A 21,827-nucleotide genomic window follows, 5' to 3' on the forward strand; every position below is an offset into this window, starting at 1 on the left:
ATGCATATAGGGATTGACACTACCAGACTTGCTTCAGATGCTGGATCTGACCTACATTTTCATTCCCAAGTAACTATAAGCTCTATTTGGACCAAACTTGCATGGATGATGCATCAAGGATGGACACTACCAGACTTGCTTCGGATGCTGGATCTGACCTACATTTTTATTCCCAAGTAACTGTAAGCCCTAGCTAAACCAAGCTTGCATGGATGATGTATCTAGGGATGGACACTACCAGACTTGCTTCGGATGCTGGATCTGACCTACATTTTCATTCCCAAGTAACTATAAGCTCTATTTGGACCAAACTTGCATGGATAATGCATCTAAGGATGGACACTATCAGACCTGCTTCGGATGCTGGATCTGACCTATATTAATTTTCCATACAAGAGACCAGGTTAAAGTTTTGGGAACAGATCTATCCAAATGAACTTGAAGACCTTGATATCTGCAGTATTAACAGTTATGAATATTTGTTTAAACGATACATGTTTTTCACGCTACACGCATAGAAATGTGTATATGCCATGTAAGGGGTTAAACACAACTTGCAAGAATATTGTTGTTGGGATGAATACTTGATATTTAGATAATATGATGTGAGATTTGCATTACTTAAACTGATAACATTTGTCGAGGTGAGCTTCGTAATCTTTACCTATGTTTTCAATAGTGGGTGAGACTGCATTTAAATATAATACTAGTAACCATAGGTTTCAACCACTATTGAAATACCAGCACTACTGAAATAATTATTCAATAGTGGATGAGAGTACATTTCAATTTGGTAACCATAGGTTTTAACCACTATTAAAATACTACCAGTATTGAAAGAAAAGTTTCACCGCGTCCGCAACTCTTGAAATAATCATTTCAATATATTGGATTCATTGTTCAATGTACTATTGAAATCAATAATTTAATCCATATTAAACTCTTTATTTCAAAAGTGAACATTATTTCAATAGTGGTTGCAACCTATTTTGTTATTGAAATGAATCTCACCTACTATTGAAATAATTATTTCAATAGTGGTCGTATGTTGCAACCACTATTGAAATAACGACCACTATTGAAATAATTATATCAATAGTGGTTGAGAGTGCATTTCAATAGCAAACATAGTTAGTAACCACTATTGAAATACGACCACTATTGAAACAATTATATAAATAGTGGTTAAGAGTGCATTTCAATAGCAAACATAGTTAGTAACCACTATTGAAATAATTAAGTCAATAGTCGTTGAAATTGTATTTCAATAACAAACATAGGCAATAACCACTATTGAAATACGACCACTATTGAAATATTTATTTCAATAGTGGGTGAGATTCATTTCAATTACAAACATAGGTTGCAACCACTATTGAGATAATGTTCACTTTTGAAATAAAGATTTCAAGGTGGATTAAATTATGGTTTTAGGTATGAATTATTATCAGCAACTATCATAATACTTATTTAAATCACTTTTGAAATTATAATTTCAATAACTATCTAAATCTTCATTTGACACCACCAAATGACAACGAAGGATGTACGATGACGGACAAAAACAAATAGCAATAGGTCACGAGTGACTTAGGTGACCTAAAAGAAAAGTCACCTCTGTGGTTACTCAAAAGGAGAAAAATCATGCAAATAAAGTGAACTACTGTATCTTGGTCTCAAATAATGTTAGAATACTTTGATTTACTTTTCATCATGTCAAACAGTGCAAATTACAACTGTATATACATGTATATATATTCATGTAGAATGGAAAGTCATTCTATGATCCCACCTCTGACGTTTTGGAGGTCCGTGTTTGCTCTGCTCCTATTTTGAATTGTTTTATGGACTTCTGATGTTGATTGCTGTCTGTTATCTCCATATGTTAAATCTAACCATTCTAACTACACAGTTTTTTGAGAACAAGGTTTTAACATTTAACATTTAACATTTGCTGTCACCAAAACAAAGGACATTTTCAATTTTTCATTTATTCAACTTCATATATTCTGAATAAAGCATGAAATGTTTTGTTTCTTTTCGTCTAACAGATGGACTGTAGGAGATGTCCTTTGTTTTATCAAACATCTGCAGCTCTTTCAATATTTTATTAAAGTTGCAACTTTGGGAAAAGTCTTTCAAAAGTGTATTATTTAATTTTGGGCCAAAAAAGCGGTGATTGAGAACCATCCAAATTTGCAAAATAGCAGACAAGTTGAATCTCACTCCACTTTCATCCCACAATGATGTAGGTCGATGTCCACTACTTAACAATATGTCATTTTCATAATCATACATTACAATGTAATAATAGAGAGGAGTTAAAACCAATGATGGCACCAGTGTAGGACCACACAGCCCTTCTCCATCTGTTAAAGCTACATTTGCTTCACAAAAAGAAAAAGTAATAGCTTGACTGAGTATCTGCTCAGCATATTTCTCAAAGATCAATTTTGCACCTAAATCTTCACATATGTCAGTCGGATAATTCTCCTGGAGGCAATCTTTTGTGAGAATTTCTTCATCCTCTTGCAATTCATCCTCAGGATCATCACCAATAAAGCACAGTGGAACGTATGAAAAGCGTGAAGGAACCAAAACTATATCAGGATGACCGTACCAAATTTCCTCACATCCTAATAAAAGAGAATTTTTTTCTTTATATTAACAAATATGTACCCTGTGGCAATGTCAAGCATACAACCCAAAGGACGGACGCAATACATTTTGATGCTTAATCTGTTGTTCACTCTGAAATATTTTGATGCTTGATCTGTTGATGTTGGTGTCAAAGTAACTAGCTGCAAATCTGTAGCTCACTGGTCTGAAAGAAAAATTGGGATGGAGGACCAAAGAGCTACAGTGCCACCCATTAAAATATTGAGAACTGTCTAAAAAGGACAAATACCCCCGCTGGGTTTTTCAGAGAAGGTGCCAATTCACAAATATATTTTATGGCTCTAAGAGGTGTTCACAATTTTCTTACAAAAATTAACAGTGAAAATATAATTGCTCATTATTCTTATAATGAATGAAACAAAGGTGCAACTAAATAAAACATCAATACTAATATATTGTAATTCCATTGTAACATTTTTATATCATAGATAAAAAAACCTATTCCGTTCACAAAACGTACCGTTCCGTGCACAAAGTGTACCGAACCCTACCGTTCAAGTCGTGTAGTAGCACGGTTTAGGGTCTGAATATCATAATTTTTTTTGTTTAAATACTAAAATACAAGTAAGAACAAAATTTGTTTAAATAAAATTATAATAGTTAATTGTCATTGGATGGAACATTATTAATATGAAAACATTATTTATTTCTGCTTTCCAATTTACTGCACATGTAATATGTATGCTTACCTATTCATAATTATCACAAGCAAGATCGTATTAATGATTTTAATCATAAAACTGAATTTATTAATGTAATCAAATCACAATCCGTGTTCATACAAAATACTGTGCGTAAAAGTACCCCAGATATCATGTCTATAACCATGATAAATAGAAATACATTAACAATGTTACAATTGAATTCTAACAGTAAAAGAAATATATGCCTACTACAAAAAACAAGAGGTCCATGGGCCACATCGCTCACATGAGTAGCTTTGACCATGCTCTTCTTTACCAGATTTCCCCCTAGTAGGGCTGGGTATTGGCCCGAGATTTCGTATTGCGATATATTGCGATATTTGTAACTGTATTGCGATATGTATTGCAATATTTTCAATGTAATTTAAATGGCATTCTCTTACTATATTTACTTTAATATACATGCAGAATGTACATAAGTAACCAACACTGACAAAAAAAATTTTGATTTCATTAAAGTTATGCTCCGAAATGTTCCCACAAAACAACTTCTGTCTTACTGTTTGGCTTAATAACCAACTTTCATAAGTCCATTTTTATATTTTATGACAAAATTCCTTAATCTAAGCTTATTGCCAATATATCGATATTACAAAATCGTATTGCGATACGATATTTGTTGTCATTGTATTGCAATATATTGAAATATCGATATTATTGCCCAGCCCTACCCCCTAGTAATACATATTGTGACCCCAACCTACCCCTTAAGGGGTCATGACTTAGACAGTTTAAAATCTACACTACTCGAGGATGCTTTCACATAAGTTTCAGCTTTTCTGGCCCAGTGGTTCTTGAGAAGATTTTAAAAGATTTTTCCTATTTATTTCTATGTTAAACTTCCATTCCCTTTTGTGGTCCCATCCTAATCCAGGTTCATGATTTGAACATTTTAGAATTTACACTACCCAAAAATGCTTCCACATAGGTTTCAGCTTTCCTGGCCCAGTGGTTCTTAGGAAGATTGTTAAAGATTTTTCCTTCATATTTCTATGTAAAACTTTCATTCCCTATTGTGGCCCTGCCCTACCCCCAGGGGCCATAATTTGCAGAATTTTGAATCTAATCTACATGATCTACACTACCCCAGCATGCTTCCACATAAGTTTCAGCTTTTCTAGTCCAGTGGTTCTTGAAAAGAATATTTTTAAAGATGTTTCCAATTTCTTTCTATGTTAAACTTTGATTTCCTATTGTGGCCCCACCCTACACCCAGGGGTCATGAGTTTTACAATGTAGAATTTTCACTACCCAGGGATCTTTCCACATATAAAGTTTCAGCTTTTCTGATCCAGTAGTTTTTGAGAAGATTTTTTAATGATCCCACCCTATTTTTGTCTTCTTCATAATTATTTCCCCTTGTGTAAGGACTTGGCCCTTCATTTTAACAATTTAAACTCTTTACCCATGAATGCTTTGTACCAAGTTTGGCTAAAATTGGCCCAGTGGTTCTTAAGAAGAAGTCGAAAATGTGAAGTTCACAGACGGCCGGACAGCTAGACAGCTTGGCAGAGGGACACCTAGACAGCTGGACGGATGACAGACAAAATGTGAACTGAAAAGCTCATCACTTCCGCTCATATGGAGACATATCACTTGCCGGTGGAGAGCTGCAAATTTTGTCCTTTACTGGGCACTCAGGGCCTTATACCAAAACCCCTGACCCAGGCGCCATAACATTCACAATTTTAGTATAGTTACAATCATGCCAACAATTTGACTCCTTAATTGATGTCAAGGAGTAAAGAAGAAGATTTTTAAAGATTTCATTAATTTTACTGGTTTTGGCCCCACCCCTCAGAAGTATAACATGTATAATGAAGAACATTAACTATTTGTAATTATATCTCAAAGAAAGACATTGGAAATGTAAATATTCATTGTTTAATGCAGTGCACAAATACTTACCAAGTCCTGTTTGTCCGTAATTTATAAGGGATGCACAATCTAATGGCTTCAGACATGGACATTTGTTTGGTCGTCCTTCGTAGTCATTGCTTATAAGATATCTGTTACCATATACAAGGCGGGATAGAAGATGATTTGTCAATAAAACAGCAACAACAACTTCTGACTGTCTGTCAAATGCATCTCCATATGGATGTCTTTGCTTTAGACACATCTCATGGTGATCTAAATCAATTTAAATAATTATTCATAAATATGTTATAATTTATCTTTTGTACCAGAAAACATGATAAAGCAATTAAGACACAAACTTGGTTTATACCCTTTGATCCCTATAGCTATTAACCATCCCTGCCCCCCTATAAGCCCCCCTCTCTCTCTCCCATCTTGGTCTTATTCAATTGTTGGGAAATAAGGAGCCCCTGTGCTGTTATTAAAATCATCTAAAGTATCAAAATTCCTCCATTTTTTAAGAAAGTACATGTACAAATGAAACTTGGTTATAGGGTAACTCTTACGCATAGTATTACTGAAAGTCAAATATTTTTAGAATGACCTTATCATTATGTATTTCTGAAAGTGAATTTAGTTACCTATAAAATTGGGTTACTGTCGTTTTGCTCCAAAACCAGAACGCCCCATGCATGAGCACCCCAAAGATTTTTACCAGCGCCCAGGTACAAATTTGAGCGCCCCAAATTTTAATCACGAGCGCCCCAAACATAATTCACGATCGTCGCAAATTAGCATTTTGAGCGCCCCAAATAATATTTTCACAGATACTTGTTACGTGATGATTTAATACGTAAGCACATTTAAAAAGTTGAATTTTGTTTGCTGTCCTTCTTCAAAGAACACTCCCTGGTGTAATATTCTCTTAATTATCAACTTTGAATTATTTGTGTTTACAATTAAAAATGATAGTATTAAAGTCTAAGCACCGCCGTAATCCCAAATAACTTTAGTAACAATGTCTGACTTACACCCAACATTTGCAAATGTTTTCCTTTATATAACACTACTGAAAGCAATGCATATCTATAACTGTATAAATACCTGAATACAGGTATGGGGTCAAGAGGTCATAGATGTGCGTATGGATAAATGTTTGACATAATTTCTCAGTGATGTCATAAGGGTTGACGCGCGTTCAGTGGATTACATACATGCCGTTGGGTTTGAAAAATATGTATTTTACGTTAAAAGTCACAATAAGGCAAATATGAAGTATGAATATTATTTTTGTGCGTGTGTTTTTTTATGGACAGTCCCATTTCTCTAAGGTCTATCCTTCTTTAAAATGAGATAGACCCATGGGCTATCTCATTCTCCTAGTTACTGTATACAGGGAAATTTTCGCCCCCGTTTTATTTTCCCCCCTTTCGCCCTCTTCCTGATTGGGCAAATTTAAAATGGTGCGAATTGAAATTACACTGCATAATTTCTTAAACAAAACTATGACTATATGGGCGAATTTAAAATGGGGCAAAATAGTTTGCAAGTCAGGCGCGTAGCTGCCTATACGCAAGTACGCAAGTGCGTACACATCATTTTCAAAAAAAAAAAAAAGAAAAGAAAGAAAGAAAAAAAGAATAAAAAAGAAAGAGAAAGATTTATTCGGAGAAAAAGAGGCCCTATCTGTCTTTCAAATTATTTTACGTCTTATTGTTTCTATTCAAATTTTGTTCAGAATATATCGTTATAATCAAGTCTTTTATAAATTGAATTCCAAAATTCTTGAGTAAGAAAATATTGTTGAATCAAAATTTTCAACTGGAAATCCGCGTAATCCTGATTATCCGGAGAAATGCATGTATTTGATGAAGGAAAGAGATCTAAGTGACATTGATTTAAAGAAAAAGTTACAAGGGTTTTGGACGACTACACAAGAATATCCGTTGAAGTAATGAATAAATACCGATAAACAAAAAAAAAAAAAAAAAAAAAAAAAAAAAAATTCAAATTATTGAACAAAGTAAATATAAATCATTTATGAATATCTTATTTTACTGATGTTACCAGTTTATAGAATTTAACTACTCTCACACTGTTTTAGCTAACAGAATATAAAGGTTATCAAAAGACCCAAACCCCCGTTTATATTTTGAAATACTTTAACGCCAATGATAACTTATTAAATTACTTCTCTGTTTAATCTTGTCACACTTGGAAACTTTTTTTCTAATACCAATATATTCGTAAATTAATTTGATTAAACTATCCTCCTCTTCCTGAAGTATCCATGGAAGTATAACTTAGCTAAGTGTTTGCTTGAGAAAAGAGCTGTAGCGTGATTTCTTTTAAAGAAAAATGACTGAAACATTTCGTAAAATCCAGGAGCTTCCGGATGCTTCGCCCCCTGGCCCCCCACCAGGGCTTCGCCCTGGACCTACTGGGGGCTTCAGGGCGGCCCACAGGCCCCCGACCATTTTCTGCGTACACTTCATTTCAATGCTGGTTACGCGCCTGCAAGTGCAAAAGGGAGAAAATAACACAGGGCGAAATAACCCTGTATACAGTAGTTTCGCACACTGTAGACCTGTAATCGATATACAGCTACAGAATATCCACGTGTAGGGCCTTTACCTTATAGCCTGAACCCCTCTCTTTACCTGTATATATGTACATACATTTATATAAAACAGGGTATTATTTCAACTCGGAATAATTATTTCATTCGGAATTTAAAGAATTAAAAAAAATAAGCTACTAAGTCTCCTTACATGTATTTGTAGCTCAGTAGAAAAAAATGTTGCCTTAGATCTCTGCATATTTTGTGAGTATTTGGGAAAAGATTTTGTTTATAAACTCATTAAATAAGTTATTCTATTTTCTGTTTATTATTTCTTCTTTTCTGTTTATTTGCTTGTTATTTGTTTGTTTATTTATTGTTGTGTTTGTTTGTTTATTTATTGGTGTAAACAAGGTTGCATGTACTGGCAGGGGTTAGATGAATTTTTTACTGGGTTAGTTGGCGCATGCCCAAAGGGGTTAGTCGCCGCCGGGTGTCGACTAACCCCTTTGGGCATGCGCCAGTTGAGTTAGTTAAAAATCCTGTAGTAAATCCATATTCAATGTGTATTCGGTCTGTATTGTTAATCAGTCCACGCAATGTACGTAATAAACGGTAATTAACACGGTAGAAGTGTTATTTACTGTCACGATGCGCTTAAATCCTAAGTATTTCATTCCAAGTATCCATGAATGAAGACTAGACCCGGGTCCCTACACCATGTGCACATGCCGATCTCCCGAAAAATAAATCACGGAGCAAAAGAACGAAAATACATACCAATGCATATTCATCACGATAACTGAAAACATATAGTCGTAAGAACGATTAAATCCAACAAATAGCCAGTGAAACGCGGCGATGTCAACACTTGCCAATGCACTGCAAACAACTCCTGTTCGACGTCATTTTTCAAAGAACGACGTCACAGGTACACTGTTTTCCCGAACTTTCTCTCTGTATCAAAATGGCGTATAGGCATTGTACGTAATATAAGGTATTCTGTCACTAAGGTACATCATTTAAACATTATTTTTTTAGCTGAACGTTTTCCTTTACTTGGACAACCAAATATCACAAGAGGAAATGAAAGTGAAAAGTGTTTAGTACAAAAAACAGGCTTTAAAAATTGCAAGATCCAGGATCCGCGCACTTGTTTCACCTCCGCTAAGAGGTGCAGTTTTAGTGTGCACATCTCAAGTTTTCAATCTATTGTGACGTATCACTCGGGGAAAACCAAATACAGATTGACATGAAAATGACATTAGCTATGCAAGAACATACATAGGCAAGATATTCTACAGCTGTTTGTAAATAAAAAGATTAAATTAACATTTTAAATACTGAGTATTTTATGTTTTAAACGATGATGTAAATTAATATTCTATGCCCAACCTCTCTTGTTTTATTCACAAAATGTCCACCCCCTTTCCCAGAAAATTGTTCCGGCCTTACATCGTAATATATCTAGATCTATATTATAAAAGTATAATTTTAAAAAAAATGTGAAAAATAATCTATACATTTTGAAATTCTTAAATTAAAAAACTCACATTTTTTCTGAGGAAGGGGGGTCGAATAACCAATAAATAATTTTCCAAAGATAGTCTAAATGTTGAATATAAGTAATCTGTCCTTGAGGGACAAGATAATAAATAATCTGTCCCTGACCAGTGCTACCCCCCACCCCCACCCAAAGCGAATTAGAGTTTAAATTTCGATGTTCTATTTTCATGCCTTGATATTTTTTTCTCCTTAGAATAGTAGAATGGTCGTCCCCTAGCTTGCACAAAAATAAAAATCACAAGAAGCATTAAAGTTTCAGTAATACAATTTCTTCATTAATCTTTAAACATCAGACAAGACCTTTTAAAAGTGAAGGAAGGGGGGGGGGGTGAAATATAAAAAAGTAACTTGAACGAAACAGCTTCGATTCTTCGACAAGATTTCATTCTCACTGAATTAATCCACTTCCGGCAGAACATTGGCAGGTTCGATCACAAAGTAATAATGAAAAGCATGATAAGAGTGAAAATTTTTTCCAGAAATTCTTTGACAAGCAAAAAAAAAAAAAGAAAGAAAGAAAGATAAATTGAAAGTTCCCCAAACTCGAAAATCCTATTTCGTGGAAGGGGTGGGGGTGTTATGGCCAAAAAGGGACGATTTAAATACTTGCCTATAGTAAAGGTGATGTTGGGGAAAAATAGCTGTGGCTTTGTTCTTCATTAAAAAAAAAAAAAAAAATCAGGAGAAAATAAAAAAAACAAAATTTTTTTCCACGCGGTGTTCGTGTAGATGGTCACAGGATACACGTTTACTACAACCAGATAACTGCAGTACTGTAAGTCTCCGAATCACAAATTCCCCAAAAGATTCAGTCTCTGTGGTCATTTAAACAACAAAATGCTTTCTATGGTTGTTAGTACGGGGATGAATGCCGCAGCTGTTGCAGAAAAAATAGCGGGTTATATAAATTTTGTAAATAACAACCAAAGAAAGACATTTTATTGTTTATATTTATATTATATCTGTTTAAATAATAATTTAAAGCGGAGTTAGGACATTAAATCTTAACAATTAAGTGATTAGAAAATTTATATATTGGAGGAAAAACGTTCTAATTATATTTAACGATGCGAACGTCTTTGTATGTTTCATTGATGGAACAGCCACTGATCAAGAAATCTGTACAGGTGACATGCCTAGTGTAGTTCATGCACTGATTAACGCAATGGGTTTTCTTAAGAAATATAGGAGGAACTATTCAGTGGATGTAAATATATTCTGATGATACTTTTTATTCCAAAAAATAAATACAGAAAAAAGAAGTTCATCTTTTATTATTGGACAGTCCTCCTTCCTGAAAAGAAAGTGTGACGTGTAATGCTTTGAATTATTAATAAGATAATTTAGGCCTTTTTACTTTTTTCTTCGAAGAAGAATATCAATTTATACCGGAACGCAAAAGAAACGGAACAAATAGTAAACTACAAATATTTGAACCTTTAACTATGATAATGAATTTCTTAAACTGATGAAAACAATAAGGTTAAACTTGATTTAAAAACATAAGAGATTTAATAACAATGTTAAATGATAATCTTTCAATTTTAGAAAGTAGCACATGACTGTAAAAACACCCCCCCCTTCTCAGTCATTCAATTATAGCTTGATTTCCACGATCTAACTGCAATATGATCATCAATCTCGAGATCTGAGCGAAAGAAATATTCCTTCGCTTTTTTTAAAGGTTTTCCACCTAGAGCAATGGAACTGCGTACATGTGTCGTTTTCAGGAAGCGTTGGCACGACTTCCGGAAACGAAATAGGAGAATTTACTATTATGTTCGGCATATTGTTGCATTTCTTTTTATAAACATATACAAATCCTTTAAACCCAATATTTTTGTCATATTTTAATTTTTTAACATGTGAATTTATGTATATGTATAACTTATATTCCATTATTGTAATCAAGCGAAAACGTCTCTTGTTTGTAAAAGTTTGTCAGCTTGCGGGGGCTTCGCTCCCGTACCATCACCGGGACCGTTACAGGTTTCAGTGCTTACTAGTTGAATATATCCATAAAAGAAATGCAAAGATTATTAGCATTTTAAAAAGTACTGTATTGGATCTTAGTCACATGATGATGCCTAGGATGAGAATTTGTACCTGGAGTGAGCGACAAAAAAATCGGCGGCGTCAATCGACGGTTTTTACAACGCATGGATCTGTAACTCTCTGCTTTATCTCTCGATCCGAAATCTTCTCAAGCAGAGAGCTACAGTTCTGCAACTACACCGCATAATGTGAAAAATGTTGTTAACAGTTATTGTGGTTGCATTTGCAATAATAGCATATTCAAAACAATATATTTTTAGTAGTTAAACAACTTTTCAATTTACATTCATGTAATATGATTAATTAATTTTATTGACATGATAATACCAATTATTACAACCCGGAAAATCATAACGATTTGTGTTCATATCTTATGTACCCCCAGGATGTGTTGCCGAAAAAATAAGTCGCAGACCTGCCTACCCTTTTCATTGCAAGGGTGTAATTTCAGTACATTTTTGGCGGAATTTCAAAGGTGAAAGCGTAATCAATCATATTTCCTAATTTGTTGTTTTACTACAATACTCTAGTTTTACATAACAACGGAAATTGTACATTACTAGACAAAGCTTGCACAAACTTTTCTTTTTCGAATCATCTATTGGCAAAAACGTGTAAAATACCAGTATCTTATATTAAACTCAAACCAACCGCACACCCTTTATGAAACATTGGGTCAATTTGTCTCAAATCATTTAATTAAACACCCAATTTTATGTTAACGCCCCCAAAATCTACCTGATTCAAGATGAATAATTTACCGCCTGTCAATCATTAAAAAAACAATAGCTTCTGATTTGATTGACAGGCCAGCTACCCGTGCTGCCGGATAGTCTGAGTTTGTGTCCATTGAAAACGATTGCCTGGTCACGCGTCAAACACTTTCATGTAGCCGCCTTGTATATACACGGGGGTTAAAAAAAAAAGAATCTTGGTAAAATTTTATTTTAAAAACAATTAAAACAGGACTTTATAAAATATTTGCTTTTAATCTCAACGGCTATATTGTATTTTAGGAGATATGTCGTCCAAGATATCTGCTATTGAATTTAGACCAGTCCGTGCACAGAAACGCTATTTGCCGATTAAAATTGGAATATGATAAATAAGAAAAGATATTTAGCACAAACGGCACGGATAAAAAATTCATTTATCCTATGTTTTATCTACGTATATATGAATAAATTCTATACCATGTTTCGTTGTAAAGTTCTGAAATGTCAGAAACAGCTAGGAGTTTCCAGATTGTAACTTTTAGTTCGAATTTCCTAAGATCTGTCAATAACCAATATTCGAAATCAAAAAGTGAATATATACAGTCAAAGACCAATTCTTAAGAGTATAAAAGAAATCTTGCAAACAATAAAAAAATTTAAACACACGAACACCCGGAAATGGTGAATATTTTCGACACTATTGTTGATCAGAACGTAGGCAATATTCCTATCGCGGTACGGTACGTTGTATGTATGTTCACATAATGGATAGGCCTACCAATGAATGGAGTATATTATTATTATTTTTTTAAATTTTTATATTTACACAAGTTTAATTAAAAAAAGTTATGTTTACTTTGTAGTTTTACTCTGTGTTCTTTTCTTTAATTTGTCTTTTTAATTTTTTTTTTTAAGTTTAAAAACGATATTTCTTTATATTTTTTTTTTCTTTATTAGATATCGCTGCAAGTATTTATAAATAATTTTAATATTGAAATATTTCAATTATTTCAAGTAGTTTCACTCAAATTTAGACAAGAAACACGGAATGTTGACCCTGATCACCAGACACAGACTTCCTGTGTAATGCTACGTGTATATAGATTTTTGACATCTTGGGTATTTGGGGTCTCGAGGTAAATAACACCACTGTTACTTGGTCCACTCCCCCTCCTCAGGTAACCGTACGGTAAAAAAATTGGGTCTTTAAAGCCTTGCGTTTGCATATTTACACAAATCGTACATAATAACACTATATTTCATCTTTTCACACTGGCATTTTCTATCTTGTTCTAAGCAATGTTAAAGTGAACTAAATTGAACATAGAAAGAGCTGTACTTAATACATAATTTAATAGTTAACGCAAGTGCGTTCTCGTGTTTTTCCAAATCTTCGCCATACCAGTACACATAAAACAACTAGGTATATTGCGTATGTTATCGAACTGGTCCTTTAGTAATTAGTTTTACTAAAATTTCTAATTTCATTACAGGAGGTCGTACTTTGACTCTAAAATTATACGTTCATAATGAATTTTAAACCAAAATAAAAAAAGCGTAAAATTTATATAAGTGGCGTAATAGCGTAATTAAGTGGTAAAAAGCGGAAGAATTACGCCAAAAGCGGAAGGGTAGGCAGGTCTGAAGTCGTATTTGACCAGAAAATCACACATAGAATGGATCATCCGGAGATCACACTCAGAAAGATAACGGGAAACGACTACTCATATGGACGCAAAAAGTCAAGTCGAATTGAATTGTTACAAGTTTTATGATATGCATGCTGACTACAGACCCATTGACTTCCTAAAGAGAAATGGCTTGGAAGTGATTTTGTAAGGTCTCTTCACCTGTTTTCAGCCAAACCTGTCATTCTTGATAAGACAATATTTTGTACACATGATTCCTGAAGAGTCATCTGGAGCGGTACTGGGGTTTAATCATTCCTAAATTCAGGAAATATGTCCATCTTTAAAATAAACTTTATCGCCACAAAAATACATATTACCAATGGTGTTTTTTTTTCTTTCTTCAAAACCAAAATCTAACATCTTGGCGAGTTGTTCGTTTAAAAGAGATACATAAAAATATCTATCACCTAGGTATCTAGCTGCAGAACTGTAGCTCGCTGATAAAAAAAAATACAAAATTAAAATAGTCTACCATAGCTGCAGATCTATAGCGTTATGGTTTTCTAGATTTGTATTTGACCATGGCATAACGATATATACAGATCCTGTAATGCAAAAAATGTGCAATTTACGGCGCAAGATTTTTTTCCGCACTGTTTGGGAGAATTTCTCCTCTTTCCAACTTTGGTAAATCACCAATCTTTCACCCCATTCCAGACACATTCTTAAACCAATATGTATATTTTTATTTTATCCTCCTCTCAACACTTTATAGTCGCCTCTACTGGCTTGATTTGAATTCTCTGGGGTATTGCAAAAATTCTAATTCAAGCGAGTTTATCGCTTGTAGTGACGACTATGTGATGTGTGTAAAATATACAGATTTATTGAAAAATGTGTCCAGCATTATGTAGGGAAGGTTAGATGATTTACAATGTTGAATATTGGAGAAATTCACCCAAACAGTGCGCAAAAAAAATCTTGCGCCAAAAATTGCACATTTTTTGCAGTAGCGGATCTGTAGCGTTATGGTCAAAGACAAATACATAAAGCCATAACGCTACAGATCTGCAGCTAAGTCGACCAGAGGGTTACAGTACCACCCATAGGAAAAAAAAACACGAATGCATATTTATTGCGCACAAAAAGTTGCGCTCGGTTCTGGACACCCTCTCCCCCTAATTCCTAAAAGTTCGATTTTATAATCTTTCTTAGACATCAATTAACTATAAACTAGCTTGAAGTAGATATCTGCACGAGGATCATTGGACCGAACTATTTTTGCCACCCATAAAGATAGTACAATCAACACTACAGGCGAAATTTTTGGTCTCAATTTCAGGCGGACAAGTAGGAGGGCTACAACTCGGTTATAAGGAATCTACCAAGGGCTCCTCTCTCTCTCTCTCTTTTTTTTTTTTTTCGCTGCAGCAAGGCTGATATAAAAGTTCTATATAAAAATTAATAGCTAAAAAGTATAGCACATGCATTTAATTTTAACTCAGAAATCAATCATAATGATCACTGCTCAAATAAAATTACACCGATTTAAGCATGTCAAAACCAAGTGACAACCATGTATTTACCTTGATTATTAAAAGTAATCTATTTGGAAAATATTTTCACAAAAAATTACTTTGTTTTGTCGGTACTGTTTTTAAATATAATACATTTTTTTCTGCAATTATTTAGATTAATCAGAGCTGCATAAATTCTTTTATGTCTCAACATTATTTAAAAATCGTGTTCCAAACGATCCATAAATATTACAAGACCATGATTCACGTGATCCGGAAATGGAGAAAATGATTCGTATATATAACTGGGGAAGCTATTGGCCTTGATGAAATACGCCTGTAAATATAATATTATTGTTCCTGTTTGGTTACTTTGAAAACAAAAAGACTTTTGGATGGTTCCTTATTTTTTCTTTCAATACATATATTGCATAAAATATAAATCTAACAACTATGCAAAATATAATCGAAAAACCCCGACGTGACCCGTCAATGTTTCAAACAAGTTGCTGTCCTTTAAAATAGGACTGCAATACGTGGACCATAAGCATGTGTTTCTAACCGAAATCAATTTAAGGGAATTTCTAGGTTTAGTAAGTATTCATGTAGGTTTGTTCACATTTTCTACAATGATCTGCTTACAGTACTTATGACTGATTGTAGTCTCAAAGCAAAATATTGTTAAATTTTATCTCCGCCTTTAGTTTTGTCAGTTTCAAAAATCGGCTATTTTGATACATGTAACCTACAGAGGCTTCTACTTGACACTTGTTCTGGATTTATAAAGAATAAGGCCATTCCAAGTTCTTTCTATGTTTAGCGTTCACGTGCGCATTGGTTTGTGACATCCATATCAGAAAAAACAAACAGAATCAGGAGTCCCACGAGTCCGTAAAATAATTATTAAGGTCAAAATTTGTGATTTCCGGGAATATTTCTAATTATTTGTATGATATTTCATTATTGGAATAGTTTCAGTATTTAATACCTCAATTTTGCTGAAGAAAATAACTTTCTTTATGAAAAATAGATAAATGAAATCATATCTTTTGAATTACGTCATTCTTATTACTATGAAATATATGTGTTTTTTTTTTTTTTTTTTTTTTGACTTGTATGTTTTTTTGCGAATAGGTAGCTTGGTTTTTGAAAGATGGGTGGACACTAAACAGAGAAAAAACTTGGAATGGCCTAAATATTTCATGGGAAAAATAGACAATAGATCTGATGGTACGCGTGTAGCACAGCTCTGTAGCACGCAGATTTTTTTTTCGGAGCATCCCCCTCCCCATCTTAAAAACCGTTGTTACAGACCTCTATCAAACGGTATTTGGATTGTTGAAATACTAAAATTTTGCGAGCCTTGATGCACAAAACTAATGCCGGTGAAAGCTAGAACTAGTCGTTGAATGACGTTTTGTATTCAAGTTGTTAATTCGCATGTATCTATATACTGCAAGTTCTTCCTACTTTTTTAAATACTTGTGCTACAGAATCAATGTTTAGTTTGTATATAAAAGTATATGTATAAGAGAGGAATTCGGATCCGCAATGAATAATTAAATACGCTATGCGGATTTAAAACGCGATTTGCCAATGAATAGCATATTCTATTTCGAATAAGGCGAAATATCCCAAGGGGCGAACTCGCGCATGCGTAGCCTGTCGTTTGCCCATGGCATCCGGTTTAACATCGCTTATATATTTACTGCGCAGCTGCGTGGACCCCAGGGTCCACGCAAATATAAAGTAAATAAAGTAAAATATATATATTATGAATAGCATATCCAGTGTACCAAGTCAACAGCTAAAAAATTAAAGTTTATTGATATATGATTCATTAGTTCTCAATTCATTTCTCTCCATTTTAATTGTCCTCGATTATTGGTCAACTGTTTTAAGCTGATTGGTTGATGGACAGAGTAAATCAAAGAAGACGAAATACTCTCTATAGATTTTCATTTGTGTACTACATTAGTATTTGTTCCGAAACGAATTTTTGAAGCTGTCATCTTTGACTTACAGTATTCAGGTCGCTGCTGAAATAACACGTTATCATTGAAATAGTTTAAAAGTAAATCCTACAAATTATTATTAGATTATCTTCCTGGGTTTTCCCCAAACATGATGGAATATCTCTCAGCTTTTCTCTCTCATCGAGGGAAATACGTGTGTCTGCTATAATTTTCAATATAATTATGCTCATAATAATTTAACGAGAGTTTTTATTTCAAGAGAGTCATACTTACTCTGGCACATACTGTAGACTTCTTCTTTGATTTTAAATTTTGATTCTATTTCACCCGTCAGGGACGAAGCATCGTTTTTTACCGGGGGGCGGGGGTGTATTCAACTTACTTGATAAAAAAAAACTTAAAAGTAAATAATTGAAACTTGGAGGGGCATTGAACTTCTTTTAGTACTTAATGTTTTCGTATAAATACTATATTACCTTTATTTGGCTGTGGTACACCAAAACGGGGGGGGGGGGGGGGGGGCAACCGGTCTATAAATGATAATTTTCAATAGAAAAAAAGTTTTGACGAAAAACCCCTGATGCTACGTGTCTGTCCGTAGCATCTAACTACAGCAAAGCATGCACAGCTTTATAAGTAATATAACTTCTCGTTCTCGACTTCGTTTGCAAAAGATTCGTCAGTAAGAAAGACAGTATGTTGAAATAATACTGTACCGTTTTGTATACTGTTTCAGGATTTTATTTAGTTCAGAAATTGAAAAAGAAGGTAAAATTCTCATATGGCGCTGCATTACTTCAAATCATTAGGTATTTATGTACATTATATATCGAAACTGATCTGTTGATGCCTGTCCGGTTGCTGAAATCATTTGCTGTCGTTACATGTACGCACAGCGTTTTTAAACAAAAGAATGTCCCCATATTTGTTAACAGTACTTGATACAGGCCTGCATGAAGCAATTTCATTGGGAGGGGTGCACATTTTTTCAGGAGTTGTGGGGACTTTCTACTACTAAAAATTTCTTTACAAAACACCAGCGTCTAGTTTCTTTGTTTTTCTATAATACTAAGTATACTAAATATCCAAACTGAGAGTACATTCAACAAAAGGAAGAAGATATCACCAAACTTAATGGGGACACGGCCCCTCGTTTGCATTTTATTTTCAAAATCTGCATAGCATTCCGACATATTTTTATTTCATTTCCGACAGTTTTTTTTTTTTTTTTACTATTTCCGGAATTTACCTGTACATGTGCGGCAATTCCATGTTTTCCAAGAAATTGAAAATGGAATTTTAAAAGTATATTTATTGCAAAATATTGATAAAAAATATAAAAATCCATCTGCACATACACGTAAACATGTAGTACAAAGTCTAGGTAAAAGAGTTCAATGAGCATACTCTTTCGCCATATTTTATTAATGTGCATGCACTAAATTAAAAGTCGGGGAAATTTTATTATACAGTTGCTTCATTGGTAGATTTTAAAAACTCAGAAATTGGATTTCAGTGATTTATTTATGATTTAATTCCTTTAATTTTTTCATATGTTAAGTCTTCAATTCTGCTACTAAAAGTTCTACCTAAAAAATGGGCGAAAGTTCACAACACTAACAATATTGTATGTGCCTCAGAAAGAGAGAGATCCATTTATTTGGATGTCAGTGATTTATTCGCAGTTCGTGATTTCTTCCTTAAAAGTTTTCATAGATTGGGCCTTCAATCCTGTTTCATTGCCGAAAAGTGCAGTGTTCTACCTGAAAATGTCCCAGATTTTAAACGCTGTCTTGATCCATTCTTTCCGTAAGCGTCGATATGCCCCCCCCCCCCCCCCCCACACACACACACACACACCACATGATTTATTTCAAAGTCGGCAAAAAATATAATTAAATTTAAATAATACAAAATTGATAAAAAAAAATATTCTGTCAATACGGAGGTAGGGGTTAAATGCCATGCAGTATTTATGAGAAAAAAAGAATATTGTCTCGTCCCCTCCTTTTATCAAAATATTATAATTATGAATGATGAATAAATTGGATCTAAATCAAAAGAAAGATACAAGAAATATTTTCAACACCTTATTAGCCTTTATTATCTTCTTGCAGATCTATATAGACATACTGCATTTCATTTTAAATATTCTGTCCTCGAGTGATAGGCCTACGTCACAATAGATCGAAAACTTGAGATATGCACACTAAAACTGCACCTCTTAGCGGAGGTGAAACAAGTGCGCGGATCCTGGATCTTGCAATTTTTAAAGCCTGTTTTTTGTACTAAACACTTTTCACTTTCATTTCCTCGTGTGATATTTGGTTGTCCAAGTAAAGGAAAACGTTCAGCTAAAAAAATAATGTTTAAATGATGTACCTTAGTGACAGAATACCTTATATTACGTACAATGCCTATACGCCATTTTGATACAGAGAGAAAGTTCGGGAAAACAGTGTACCTCTGACGTCGTACTTTGAAAAATGACGTCGAACATATGTCGAACAAGAGTTGTTTGCAGTGCATTGGCAGTGTTAACATCGCCGCGTTTCACTGGCTATTTGTTGGATTTAATCGTTCTTACGACTATATGTTTTCAGTTATCGTGATGAATATGCATTGGTATGTATTTTCGTTCTTTTGCTCCGTGATTTATTTTCTTCGGGAGATCGGCATGTGCACATGGTGTAGGGACCCGGGTCTAGTCTTCATTCATGGATACTTGGAATGAAATACTAAGGATTTAAGCGCATCGAGACAGTAAATAACACTTCTACCGTGTTAATTACCGTTTATTACGTACATTGCGTGGACTGATTAACAATACAGACCGAATACACATTGAATATGGATTTACTACAGGATTTTTAACTAACTCAACTGGCGCATGCCCAAAGGGGTTAGTCGACACCCGGCGGCGACTAACCCCTTTGAGCATGCGCCAACTAACCCAGTAAAAAAATTCATCTAACCCCTGCCAGTACATGCAACCTTGTTTACACCAATAAATAAACAAACAAACACAACAATAAATAAACAAACAAATAACAAGCAAATAAACAGAAAAGAAGAAATAATAAACAGAAAATAGAATAACTTATTTAATGAGTTTATAAACAAAATCTTTACCCAAATACTCACAAAATATGCAGAGATCTAAGGCAACATTTTTTTCTACTGAGCTACAAGTCAAATACATGTAAGGAGACTTAGTAGCTTATTTTTTTTAATTCTTTAAATTCCGAATGAAATAATTATTCCGAGTTGAAATAATACCCTGTTATAAGTAGGTCGAAACCACTGGGGACCACGCAGGTCGAACACGGAATCGGGTCGTAACCACTTGACACCGGGAAATCAGTAGAGATGCAGGTGTCATAATAGTATTTCGCTTGGGTTCACTTCAAATCATGGCTGACGCAAAGAAATACCGAATCTTCCCTTCTGAATGGGCATTTTGATACAAGACTGGAGCTGAATTTTTTTTATGAGATGAAAAACAACTTGTAAACTTCCTGTACTGACCAGATTTATTAAAATTTAGGGCGTGCTATTTTCTATATACTGTCAAGAGTGGGGAGTGATTAGGCCCTGGGCTAGATTTTCATGCACCTGCTTGACTTCAAACGAAACAAACTTGCGTGCCTTGCTGAATGGCTATGTATTTTTTGGTACTAAAATCTTTATAAAGAATGGTTTTACAAGATCTGAAAAGGAATCTTCTCAGAAGTTTGATTTCAATTATTTACATGTACTCAAACTTGCACATTTTTGGTAAGAATATATAGCAGAATCTAATTCTGTTGTGCAACCTACAATAAGCATGACTATGATACTGTGCACTGAAAAAAAAATGTTTAGAGTATAGTTCGAATTTCCTCTAAATTACATTGCCTACGGAAAATGATACACTACCCTTGCCCCCAAGTGCTAATAATGAAATATTTCAAAACTATTTAATAACCTGTAGGCTTTTCCAGTAAAATCTCAGAGCTTAATAGTTACTAACTTAATTCTATGAGGAAATCTCTCAAGGCAGAAAGGGCATAGAAATAATCCCTGTCATTCCCTGTGGGCGAGTCGAAGAATCCAACACCAACATTGCCCACAGATCGATGCAATGCATCAAATCCTTGTGAATAAATATTCGAAAAATTCTCACACAACACTAAGTCATTGTTGTTTTTGACGGTTATCAATTCATACTCAAGATGCGCTCTTGAAAAACTGTCACCTATACGGCAACTTTTAATCTTCAATGGTGAGCACTAGCTGCAAGTCCCTGTAGTCCTCTAAGGCTGAATTGATTACAGAAGTCAGTGATGCCGGAGGTTTTGACGACCAAAATCTCTTAGTTAAGATCCGTTGCCTAAATACAGATATGATTTCCAATCGTAAACATTTTCGTAAAGCATCCATGATCAGGTACCTGGTGAAAATGGCACCTAGTGAAAACGGCACCTGGGCAAGGATCAGCTATTTGTAAATAATAACGGCCGTCACAGTGAAAAAAATTGTGTCAATATTTTTACATTTTTTTCTAATTAAATACATTTATAT

General features: G+C 34.1%; 1 protein-coding gene across 1 annotated transcript; it reads right to left on the bottom strand.

Moving 5' to 3' along the window:
• Window positions 1-1,986: 1,986 nt before the first annotated feature.
• Window positions 1,987-21,433, bottom strand: LOC134244999 (uncharacterized). The gene is made up of 3 exons (XM_062727244.1): window positions 21,277-21,433; window positions 5,292-5,516; window positions 1,987-2,636 (listed from the first exon to the last, which is right to left on the bottom strand). Exons 2-3 carry the CDS (start codon window positions 5,503-5,505, stop codon window positions 1,987-1,989), a joined length of 864 nt encoding a protein of 287 aa, XP_062583228.1. The 5' UTR covers window positions 5,506-5,516; window positions 21,277-21,433.
• Window positions 21,434-21,827: the final 394 nt, after the last annotated feature.

This window comes from Saccostrea cucullata, unplaced genomic scaffold (assembly GCF_032062105.1).
Source record: "Saccostrea cucullata isolate Sc308-1 unplaced genomic scaffold, CSIRO_AGI_Scuc_v1 ctg2713, whole genome shotgun sequence".
In the NCBI taxonomy this organism is placed as follows: domain Eukaryota; kingdom Metazoa; phylum Mollusca; class Bivalvia; order Ostreida; family Ostreidae; genus Saccostrea; species Saccostrea cuccullata.